Here is a 12,901-nt window from a genome sequence, read left to right as displayed (position 1 = left end):
AGTTTTTCTATCTGCCTGTGTACATCATCAAGGCTCACTTCCATGGATGTTAATTTTTCTGCTTGATTTCCATTGAAGATTTGTTCAGGTTCCGGTATGTTGGTTGTGTCTTCGTTTGTAAATACAGACGAGAAGAACATATTGAGTCTTTCTGCGACTTCTTTCTCCTCCTTCACCGCTCCCTTCCTGTCTCCTTCGTCCAGCGGTCCTACCTCCTCCCTAGCTGGCTGTTTCCCTTTAACATATCTGAAGAACGGTTTGAAATTTCGTGCCTCCCTGGCTAGCCTCTCTTCATACTCTCTTTTGGCTTTTCGAACCACACGGTGACATTCTTTTTGATACTTCCTGTGCTCCTTCTGGTTCCCTTCAGTTTTGTCCTTTTTCCATTCCCTGAATGAATTTTTCTTGTTGCCTATCGCTTCCTTCACTATTTTAGTCATCCATACTGGGTCTTTTGTTCGACCCTTTTTGCACCCCTTTCTGAATCTGAGGATGTGCAGATTTTGTGCCTCGCTCACTGTGTCTTTGAAAAAAGACCAGGCATGTTCTACTGTTTGCCATTTTTTGGAAGTGTTCCTAAGTTTCTTCCTTACCATTTCCCTCATTACTTCATAGTTTCCTTTCCTGAAGTTGAAAGATGTCGCTATGGTTCTCTTTCCGTTCGGTAGGCCTACTTCAACCTTGAACTTGATCATATTATGATCTTTGGGGTTCTAGAATCTTTTGTTACTCTTTGGGATTCTGGAATGTTGCTACTCCATTGGAACATCACTGATGAGGTTGGCTCTGAGGCACTGTAGAATGAGGCATTATAAGAACATAAGAACCACCATCTCCGGATCAGACCTTCGGTCCATCAAGTCCGGCGATCCGCACACGCGGAGGCCCAGCCAGGTGTACACCTGGCGTAATTTTAGTCACCCATATCCCTCTATGTCTCTCGTAAGGAGATGTGCATCTAGTTTGCTTTTAAATCCTAGAATGGTGGATTCCGCAGCAACCTCCTCTGGGAGAGCATTCCAGGTGTCCACCACTCGTTGCGTGAAACAGAACTTCCTGATATTTGTCCTGGACTTGTCCCCCCTTAGCTTCAATCCATGTCCTCTTGTCCGTGTCACATTGGACATTGTAAATCATTTTTTTTTCCTGCTCTATTTTCTCGATTCAGTATTTTGAAGGTCTCGATCATATCCCCTCGCAGTCTCCTTTTCTCAAGGGAGAACAATCCCAGTCTCTTAAGTCGTTCCTCGTATTCCAAGTTCTCCATACCTTTTACTAGCTGGAATATTAGCATTAAGGCTTTGCTTATCGCGGGGTGGGGGAAGAACATCTCATAGAGAAACTTAGCAAATAAAATGAATAATTACTAGATGATGGGTGTGAGACTATTGAGCAGACTGGATGGACCACAGGTCTTTTTTTGCCATCATTTACTACATTGCTATATGCAGCTCTGTTTATCCCCCCCCCCCAACACACACACAGAGCTCTGCTAATGCGTCTCAGTTTGGCCGTGCAGTGTCCCCTGGGAGACCCTGATTCCCCCCCCCCCCCCACGCGCACTCTCTCTCTCTCTCTCTCTCTCTCTCTCATACACACACATACAGGCACACACCTGTGCACACACAGATATGCACACACAGAGCTCTGCTAATGCTTCTCAGTTTGGCCGTGCAGTGTCCCCTGGGAGACCCTGATTCCCCCCCCCCCCCCACGCGCACTCACTCTCTCTCTCTCTCTCTCTCTCTCTCTCTCTCTCTCTCTCTCTCTCTCTCTCTCTCTCTCTCTCTCTCTCATACACACACATACAGGCACACACCTGTGCACACACAGATATGCACACACAGAGTTCTGCTAATGCTTCTCAGTTTGGCCGTGCAGTGTCCCCTGGGAGACACTGATCCCCCCCCCCCCCCCCCCACGCACACACACTCGCACATGCACACAACGGCTCTGCCAGGGCATCTAACTCATAACCTCCAGCCCCTGTCAACGCAGTCACGTTTAGCTGGCACACAGTGTGGCATTTTATGGCCTGTGCAAGTGAAGTCACAGCAGAACATATGACGCTGGAACTCTGTGAGTGAGAAAGCTGATCTCCCGAGCAAGCCTGCTTGGCATTCATGCTGTGTAGCCACGCTAAGGTGGAGGAGCACGTGACTGAAAACAGGTTTCCTCTGGGGGTGCAGCTCAGTTATTGAAGGTACCATAAATCTCATTCTGCTTGGTCAGTAATGTGTGAGATTTCAATATTATTTTTTTTAATTTTTTTTTTTGCTTTTGCCTTTTATTTATTAGACAAGAGAAAAAGAAAAGGCAGCGTGTGTCGAAAGAAAAAGCTTATAACTGATGGTGGCGTCGCTGACGTCTAGGAAGGTCAACGATACCAGATAGCGGATATGAAAAATTGTAGACGGGGTGTATATGCTGGGAATATGAGGAGCGGTTATCTTTTCACGCGGCAACAACTGTCTTCACTTCACCTTTTTCTTCCTCCTCCCAGAGATCCGCGAGGCCTTCAAGGTGTTTGACCGTGACGGAAACGGCTTCATTTCCAAACAAGAGCTGGGCACAGCCATGAGGTCCTTGGGCTACATGCCCAATGAGGTGGAACTGGAGGTGATCATACAGCGGCTTGATATGGACGGTAAGATCATCTCTCATTGCTCCTTCCATCCCTCAGGCATAAGATCCTTCAGATAGCTTGTGCAGTGTTCTCCCTGAGGGCAATTTGTTGAATCTGTGGCCTGGCAGCTTTCCCTGATCCTTTGGACTCTGAAGCGGTTCATAGACAATGGCGCGAAAGACAAAGGTGCGCCCGGACAATTGAGCGCAGCGCGGAGGTGCGCGCCGCTCAAAATTACTGTTTTTAGGGGCTCCGATGGGGGGTTTTGTTGGGGAACCCCCCCACTTTACTTAATAGACATTGCACCGGCGTTATGGGGGGTTTGGGGGGTTGTAACCCCTCACATTTTACTGTAAACTTAACTTTTTCCCTAAAAACAGGGAAAAAGTTAAGTTTTCAGTAAAATGTGGGGGATTACAACCCCCCACACCCCCCACAATGCCCCCACAACGCGGCGCGATGTCTATTAAGTAAAGTGGGGGGGTTCCCCCCCACACACCCCCGTCGGAGCCCTAAAAACAGTAATTTAGAGCGGCGCGCGCCTCCGTGCTGCGCTCAATTGTCTGGGCGCGCCTTTGTCCCGGCGCGCTTTTGACCTGACACCTCTAAAGCAGTGGTTCCCAACCCTGCCCTGGAGGACCACCAGCCAGTTGGATTTTTGGGATAGCCCTAATGAATATGCATGAGAGAGATTTGCATATAATGGAGGAGGCAGGCCTGCAAATCTGCTCCATGCATATTCATTAGGGATATCCTGAAAACCTGACTGGCTGGTGGTCCTCCAGGACAGGGTTGGGAACCACTGCTCTAAAGCACTACAGGCGGCCTAGGGTTAACATGTGGTTCCAGAAAAAGGAAGGATGGATTGAGACATCCGGGTTTTATTCCCGTTGCTTTTAGTGGAAGTAAAACCCAGATCTCAATCTGTCCTACTTACTTCCATTGCTTTCAATGGAAGTAAAACCCGGATGTCTCAATCCGTCCTTCTTTTTCTGGAGCCATATGGTAACCCTACAGGCCTCCATTCTTAACTACCTGTGGTTGGGATGGGAGGGGGGGGGTCCCTTAGGCAAAAGGTGTCTCCAGGAGGAACAGGCTAACACTGAGGGCAGGATGTGCAATGCTCCGACAACACAGTAATAATTACTGGCAGTTCCGTGTTAAGAACGAGTTATGTTTTTAAAGCTGTTCTTAGGTCAGATTTTTATGTAACTCAGATCCTGCAGATGTTAAGATTCTTGCTGCTCCCAGCTGATAAAAGGGCCAACTGTCCCTAGTAGGGTTCCCTCTAAGGTACAGAATGCACAACCACACACTGTTCTTAATGTGGCCAAGCGTCATTCCTGAATCTGCTGCAGGAGAAGTGTAGGAGTCTATGCCAATGGAAATATCGCTCAGTGAAATCAAATGAAGCCACAACCGCGTTCTTAAGTAGCAACATTCAAGTTTCAAGTTTATTATATTATTTGATTAAACGCTTTTCAGAATACAAAGCGTTTTACAAAGAAATAAAATTAAATTTCTAAAATCACAAATACATTGTAATTAAAATTAACTACTTTAAATTAAAAACAAACTAGGGTAAACAATCCACACGAAACAATGGGAAAGGGGGAAGAAAGAAAAAAATACAATTTATAAAAAAAATTAAAAAAAAGTAAGCAGGATGGGTTAGTACATAGGGAAGGTATGAAGAGAAGGAGAGAAAGAAGAAAAAAAAAATTTTTTTTTTTTTTTTTTTTGAGAACTAGAAAATTTAAAAAGAAGGGGAAAATAATCTGAATTTAATGAAGAAAGAAGAAATTCGGAATTAATCAGAAAATTAAACTTTTAGTTAAAGGCTTCTTTAAAAAGAAGATATTTTAAACTATTCTTGAATTTTTTCAAATCTTGTTCAAGCCGTAAATATAGAGGGAGGGAGTTCCAAATAGATGGGGCAGTAACTGAAAAGATCAGGTCACGGCGAGTACCAATGATTTTTAATGAGGGAACATATAGGGTAGCTTGAGAGGAAGATCTAAGAACATTCCAGAGCTGAGATTGTGATGTCATAATGCTTCATTCCACCAATCTCAGCAGTGATGTCACAATGGCTTGATTATTCCTATACAGGCAGTCCCTAGGTTAAGAACAAGTTACGTTTTTAAAGCTGTTCTTAAGTCAGATTTCTATGTAACTCAGATCCTGCAGATGTGAAGATTCTTGCTGCTCCCAGCTGATAAAAGGTCCAGCTGTCCCTACCAGTGTTCCCTCTAAGGTACAGCATGCACAACCACACACTGTTCTTAACATGGTATGCATCATTCCTGAATCTGTTACAGGGGAAGTGTAGGAGGCTATGCCACTGGAAATACTGCTCAGTGAAATCAAATGAAGCCCCATCCGCGTTCTTAAGTACAAGGCGTCTGTAACTTGGGGACTGCCTGCACAGTGTTGGGAGCACTTTTAATTTACCGAGTGACGCTCAGAATAATAGCATGCAAATTACATGCATGCTATTTGTACGGAGTAACCCTGGTAAAAGAGAGAGGAACTGTGCCTTGCACCTGCTCAGAAGAGTAAAGGAACATAAGAACATAAGAAACGCCACCTCCGGATCAGACCTTCGGTCCATCAAGTCCGGCGATCCGCACACGCGGAGGCCCAGCCAGGTGTACACCTGGCATAATTTTTAGTCACCCATATCCCTCTATGCCTCTCGTAAGGAGATGTGCATCTAGTTTGCTTTTAAATCCTAGGACGGTCGATTCCGCTATAACCTCCTCTGGGAGAGCATTCCAGCTCTTTTCCCTTATCCTTGCCCACTGCAACAAAAGCAAAAATAAACCCCACAATCAGCTGGCCAGCACTAGAGCCGTGATCAGCTGAGCCACTCTCGATAAATTTAAGACTAATTTAAAAACATTTCTTTTTAAAGATGCTTTTGATTGATTTAGTTATTGAGTTGATTTTGATTATATAATTTTACACCTCCTACCTTGTGTTGTTTTCCTGATTATTCTATTTATAATATTTTGTGGTTCAATTCCCTTTTTCCCCTTTTTCTTGTCTGTGAAGTTTGTTAATAGTCCTGTTTGATTTTTAGTTTATGTTAAATATTGTATTACTCCTTAATATTGTAATTTTAATGTTTATTATTTATGTTCATCGCTTTGAAGTGTGATTAAGCGATTAATCAAAAACACTAATAAACTTGAAACTTGAAACTCAGCTGATCGCAGGCAGGGGAGAAGAAGCGAGTGAAAAAATGGGCACAGCCGTTGTCCCACGCATAGGTACAGAACATACCCTCGCACAAACACACGCACAACCACCACCCGCAGGTCCAGACCTGTCTTAAATTTTTACCCCATAATATGGGGGCATTCCCTTTTGTGCATCCCAAGGAGAAGTCATTTAAATACTAATGAGCTCCTTGCAATGCATTTGCATAGGGTTCGCAGTGGCTGCTACGAAGGTCAGTAACAGCCCCCGAGAGCCTTTTTTGGCATTGGAGGCAGAGCTTCCATGCCAGTAAGACTGATTTAACGAGTCTTACCAGCAAGGAAAGCTTTTGTGTATCGGGGCCTGAGTGATGACTGAGATTTGACAAAATAGAGCAAGCAACATCGTTATTCACATTGTCAAATGTGACTCGGACAAGAGGTCATGGACTGAAACTGAGGGGCACCAGGCCCAGGACAAATATTAGGAAGTTCTGTTTCGCACAACGCGTGGTGGACGCTTGGAACGCTCTCCCTGAGGAGGTCGTGATGGAGACCAGCATTCTGGGATTCAAGAGCAAGTTGGATGCACACCTTCTTGCAAATCACATTGGGGGATACGAGTAAACAAGGTTTCTCAGCAGGGAACACCTGGCTTGGCCTCCGCGGGTGCGGGTCGCCGTACTGGATGGACCTAGAGTCTGATCCGGCGAAGCCATTTCTTATGTTCTTATATGTCTTTTTAGTTATAAATTACAATATTATTATTAAGACTTAGCCAAAAGGAAAGATTTATAAACTATAGAGTTTTACCTCGTGCAAAATTGTAATTTCTTTAATAAGACATTAACTATTTTTTTCTGCGGCCCTCCAACTGCCCACCAATACAAAATGTGGCCCTGCAAAGGGTTTGAGTTTGAGACCACTGCTCTAGTCCCTGCTGGTTCGGGAACCAAACCCAACCCTCACCAGTGAATTAGGCTGACCTAATTTAGAAAAGTTAATGGCACTTTACAGCCTGAAGTGAGGCAGGCTATGTAATGTATAGCCCGAGCACAGGGCTGAGACAGCTGCGATGCCAGCGGTAAAGGCTCTTTCAGTTTCTTGAGAGCTGCAAGTGAGACCTCTTAACTGTGGGCTACTCCTCTCTCTCACTCAGCTCTGGATGTTGAGATCAATCTGATTCGGCTCACGAGGGACAGTTTTCAAAACCATTGCAAGCACTAAAGAGAGGCGCGTGCAAAGGTTTCCTTGGAAAAATGCCTGGATCAAAAACACCTGCAGAGATTTGCACCTGCTTTTTTATTTCTTGCAAAATTGTAAATGCGGTTTTGCAATTCAACCCTGCTTGCAATCTTGCCTCTCCTGACCTAACCCCACCCCAAGTAAATGCACACATATTATGGATGCCGAACGTGGACAGTTTTCATGCAATCGTTTACCTTGGTCAGATGGCTCTTGAAAAATGCATCCGTCCTTCGGGACGTTTCTGCTGTGCATTGCTATAAGATTCTTTGGCTTTTTTTTTTTTTTTTTAATATCGTGAGCTGTTTACCTTTGATTTCATATTCTATGTCCCCCGAGGAAGGCAATTTATACATTGCACATTGTCGAAACTTAGATCCTTGTCGAGACTTATAAGAATTAAAGATTTCTTTGGACTGGATTTGACCTCTCAGCTGTTCCCCTTTTTTTTTGGTTCTTCTGTGGTGATTTGCAGGGCGATGTGTCTCATTTTTCTTGGTTTTGAAAAATGCTCTCATGGAGGATAATTTTATGACAGGGTGCCATGGGTAGACACCAACAGAGGAAAGTACGTAGGTGCTGGTTTTGTACAAGTCTCCCTCCGTATTTGCTGTGATAGGGGATTAACAGGCCCGTGAATACAGAAAAACCGTGAATAACTTTTTCATATGTTATTCGCTGTTTTCTATTAAAAACCATCATGAATATGGTGAAACCGCGAATAACATGGTGGGAGACCTGGCCTATTCCTGAAGGAGAGGCAAAACACGCGGTGAAGAAAGTGTCGGGAATCGGCGATTTTCTCTGTAAATGCTTGGAATCAGCGATTTCTCTATGCATGCTGATGTAATTTAGGGGGAGGAGCCAGCAAACTAAAAACCGCGAATAATCGAAACCACGATTGCTGAAACCGCAAATACAGAGGGAATAGTGTGTATATATAGATATATATAGATAGATATATATCTCTATGCATGCTGATGTAATTTAGGGGGAGGAGCCAGCAAACTAAAAACCGCGAATAATCGAAACCACGATTGCTGAAACCGCAAATACAGAGGGAATAGTGTGTATATATAGATATATATAGATATATATATATCTCTATGCATGCTGATGTAATTTAGGGGGAGGAGCCAGCAAACTAAAAACCGCGATTGCTGAAACCGCAAATATGGAGGGAGAAGTGTAAGCATCTGTACTTGTCTATAAAATTCTCCTGTACTTGCCTCAATTGTTCACATCTGCCCAAGAGCTAATGTAAGTGAAGGCACATACTTTTCGCTTGTTCTGCATAGATAAAGGTATTTCATAACCTATGCAAATATATGCTCCTGTTCAAATGGTTTATTGGTTTTAGTCAAAAAAAAAAATGTATGCTAACTCTGCCCATGCTGTGCTCAAACTCCGCCCCTGTGCACTCCTACTGGCAAAGTACACCCAGTTGGTATTTTCCAAGAGATCATTTATGCTGAAACCTTTCGCCCGATGTGCGACGGGGGCCAAGATAGCAAACAAGACACTAAGGCCCTCTTTTACTCCGGTGCGCTAACCGCTAACGCGTGCATGTTAGTAATCAAAAAGGGATGGTAAACAAGACTAAGAATATTATAATGCTTCGGTGTTACTCCATGGTGCGACCTCACCTTGAGTATTGCGTTCAGTTCTGGTCGCCTTATCTCAAAAGAGATGTAGCAGCCCTGGAAAAGGTTCAAGGAAGAGCGGCCAAGACTCTTTGCTGCCTCGGGAGGCAACTGCCCCTTGACTGGAGATAAAGGGTCAGCAGCAGTGGCAGGCGCCTCCTTGACGCTGGACGGCTCTGGTGTTCTGGGAGATGGCCATCCTTGCTGGTTTCCTTTATGCCTAAGGCAGGTATACCGCAGGCAGTCTCAGCTCCGGCGTTTGGAGCTCGACAAACGGTAATTAAGGGGGAGGGTGGGTGCATATCACCTTTACTTGCAGTGACAGTCACTTCTCATTAATATGCGCTATCAGCGGATATGATTTCTTCTTCCCGCTGCTTGACGAAGCAGCTCCGATAGTGTAGTCCCCACAGCAAATCAGATTAAGCTATCGTGCATGAAAATGAGGCCTCGGGAACAGCCCCGCACGTTCAGGAGCATCCAGGGGGAACCTGCTACAAGCTATTTAATATCCCATTATCCATGTCCCATGGGGAATCAATGAAGAGAACACTGGTCCAAGAGGAGAGGAGGAGGAGGGGGGGGGGAGAGGAGACAAAGAGGAAGGAAGGAGGACAGAGAGGATGAGAGAACAAAACAAGTTTATGTCTCTCATTATGTTCCCGGCGCCTTTGCAGCTGCTCATCTCAATTTCCTTTCATACAGCACCTGTGAGTCTCTGCGTATTAATATGTCTACTGTTATTGACCGTTATGAGGCATTTTCAGAGGCATTTACTAGCGTATATTCGTGGCCCTGACTGAAAACAGCAGCCAGGAGCAAGTGCAGACCGTATAGGCTGGTTGGAAAGAGGCATTTCCCAGGGGGGAAGAGGCAAGGGAGCCTGAGGGAGGATAGAGCAGGCGTAGATTTAATTTTCACAACCTCATGCGCTATTTTAAGCCCGATCGACTGCCTGCAGAAATAGCAGGTGGGAATGTTATGTAGCCAATTGGCATTTGCAGTCCTTAAAGACCACATGCTAAAAAAAAATATATATATATATTGTATTTTATTTATTTACAAAATCCCTTACCCGCTTATTCCTAGGCGGTTTACAAAATCCAATCGTAAATGCAGGCACATATAGTCATTTTGTACAAACACACCTCAGAGACATCGGTTTTCTTCAGAAACAATTATGTGACATTGCCACCCACATATCGGCGGAAATATTCTGCATGGACCAGAAATAAGTAATCATTTGAATGCCTCCATGATTGAGGTGCTTTTTAATACCCTCTTAAATTTTTGAAAATCCAAGAGGGCTCTTAATGGTCCAGTTAGATTGTTCCAGAAGGTCACTCCCGCTAAAGAGAAAGCAGATGTTCTTATGCTTTCATAATGTGTTTTCGAAAAATCCATCCATGACAATCGTATCGTCCATGAAAAATTATTATGGACCAAAAAGCATGTCGGGGGGGGAGGGGGTTGTGTAGAGTGGGAATTTCTGTGCTAATCAATTAGCGCATCTTACGCTACCGGGTGCTAACTGATTAGCGCAGGATTAGCGCATGAACCCTTAAGGCCAGATCCGGCAAAAGGCACCTTAATCAGTGTCTGCCTACAAAAACGCCAGCTGATTGGGTGTTAATCGCACTACGGCGCCACCTGGAGAATCGCAGTTCCTGTGAAAGGTCGGTGCCGGTAACGCAGGCCAGGGTTTTTAAGCCCTACATTGCCGGCACTTATGTTTGATGACCATCACGTCTACAGAGACGCCTAGTGGCGCCCATGGTAATTTCTGGCATCAACCACTGGACAGAGGTTTGACCTCATGCATCGTTTTTTTTTCAGGCGCCTACATTTTGAAATGATTTTTTTAATTGGTTTTAGAAGACGCCGTCAATTACCGCACCAATTAACATCAATTAAAACTATTACATTAGACGGCGGTGGGGCGCTTACTGCTGCCTAACTTACGCCACTGCTGAGAGAATTTGGGTCTTAGTGCCTACAAAATAGATGACGGTAAATGCACATGAGCTAAGTTTTATTAATCGCCACACTCTAACGGCAATATTAGCTCAAGGTCATTTATTAGAAAAATGGAAAATCGGCCATTTTGGGTGGAAAAATGACCTTAGCACACAGGAAAGAGCCAAGTCAAGAGGCGCTAAAGCCTGTGAAAACTGCTGGGTGCTGCCATCCTTTCATCCCTGCTTTCCCTCCTACCTCTCCCATCGCACCTGTAGTGTATATGTTGGTGGGTCCTCCTCTGCTGCTATCCCACTAGTGGTTGGCGTACCCCAGACGTCTTCTTTTCTCTCTCTACACCTCTTCCCTCGGTACCCTGATCTCCTCCCAGAGCTTCCAGTTTCACCTATATGCTGATTACTCCCAGATCTACCTCTCTACACCCGAAATTTCACCTAAAGTCCATGAAAAGGTCTCTGCCTGTTTGACTGCCGTTGCTGCCTGGATGTCTTGCTGCCGTCCGAAACAAAACATGTCCAAGATTGAGCTGCTCCTCTTTCCTCCTAAATCCTCCACTCATCTCCCTCCGTTCTCCATCTCTGTAAATAATACTATTATTATTCCAGTCTCTTCTGCTCTCAACCTTGGAGTTGTCTTCGACTCCGACTTCTCATTTTTCATGCACACCCAACAGACTGCTAAGGCCTGTCACTTCTCTCTCTACAACGTCACCAAAATTTGCCCCTTCCTCTCTGAGCAAACTACCCGGACCCTTGTCCACACTCTCGTAACCTCACAATTTACTTCTAACAAGTCTCCTGCTGAATTGCTTCTCCCCCTGCAATCGGTGCAAAACTCAGCTGCACGACTCAGCTGCAGTGGAGGCGAAGAGTAAAGCTAAGAGCGGCTTATCTGAGGAACAGAGTTCTCTGGGAGGTGTATAAGGAGAGATAAGAGAGGAGAGATATTGAGGGGCAGCAGAATGAACACACTTGTAGATCGGCAATAGGAGCTTGGAACTGTATGCAATGGAGGATAGGGAGCCAGTAAAGTGACTTAAGGAGAGGGGTGACATGAGCGTAGTGAGGTTGATAGAAGATGAGTGGTGCAGCAGAGTTTTGCACAGATTGCAAGGGGGAGAGGCGACACTGCGGGATACCAGTTAGGAGCTATTCTTTGTGATTCTGGAATCTTACTACACTTTGGTGCTCTGGAATCTTGCTACTCTGTGGAATTCCAGAGTCTTGCTACTCTTTGGAACTCTGGAATCTCATTATGCTTTGGGACTCCAGGATCTTGCTATGATTTGGGGCTCCAGAATTGTGCTACTCTATGGGACTCTGGAATCTTGCTACTCTTTGGTATTCCAGAGTTTGCTACTCTTTGGTTTTCCAGAATCATGCTATGTTATGGGGCTCCCGAATCTTTCTACTCTTTGAGACTCTGGAATCTTGCTACTCTTTGAATTTCCAGAACCTTGCCACTCTATGGAACTCTGGAATCTCACTACGCTTTGGTGCTCTGGAATCTTGCTACTCTTTGGATTTCCAGAATTTTGCTACTCTTTGGAACTCTGGAATCTCATTACGCTTTGGGGCACCAGGATCTTGTCTATGATTTGGGGCTCCAAAATTGTACTACCCTATGGAACTCTGGAATCTTGCTTCTCTTGTGATCTGGTCTGACCTAGTATGGAAATTCTTACGTTCTTATGTCCATAGTTTACATCTTGTTCATGTTGAAGCCGTCTACCTACACATTATTCAATGGTTCAATAAGTGTTTATACAACATACAAAGAAACCAACACGACTGTTGTCAATTCCATTTCTAAAGAAAAATATTATGTAAAATTAAGGGGTAATTCTACATAGTCACCATAAGTTGGCCATCAATTAGATGCCTAATGGTAAGCACTAGAACTGCACATAACAGTACTTAAGCACCAAAACAGAAGCAAAATGGCAGTTAGGCGCGACAATGTTCTTAAGCGCAATTCTATAACTGAGCACCTAAGTGTTCTCACCCGTAACTGCAAAGGTGGGATTCAGCCAGGAGGGGCACGAGCAAGGCATGGGACTTCCCACTATTTTTATGTGCGCTTGTTAGGCTTCCCGTATGTTCACACACAACGACTGTATTTAGATGCGACCATAGAAATGGCATTAATGGATGTGTCTAGAGTTCGAACTTACCTGGGTACTTGGGCTAGTGTTCGATAACAGATTT

The 12,901-nt window shown here is 44.6% G+C and overlaps 1 protein-coding gene across 1 annotated transcript in view; it reads left to right on the top strand.

Moving 5' to 3' along the window:
• CABP7 (calcium binding protein 7) overlaps positions 1-12,901 on the top strand; it is a 173,154-nt gene that overhangs the window by 100,580 nt on the left and 59,673 nt on the right. The window contains exon 2 of the mRNA XM_033956011.1: positions 2,504-2,647. Coding sequence (XP_033811902.1) covers positions 2,504-2,647 — 144 coding nt within the window. The remainder of the gene's footprint in view (positions 1-2,503; positions 2,648-12,901) is intronic.

Source organism: Geotrypetes seraphini, chromosome 8 (genome assembly GCF_902459505.1).
Source record: "Geotrypetes seraphini chromosome 8, aGeoSer1.1, whole genome shotgun sequence".
Taxonomy (NCBI): domain Eukaryota; kingdom Metazoa; phylum Chordata; class Amphibia; order Gymnophiona; family Dermophiidae; genus Geotrypetes; species Geotrypetes seraphini.
Note: the sequence above shows the minus strand (reverse complement) of the source record. Positions and strands in the feature narration are given on the sequence as shown.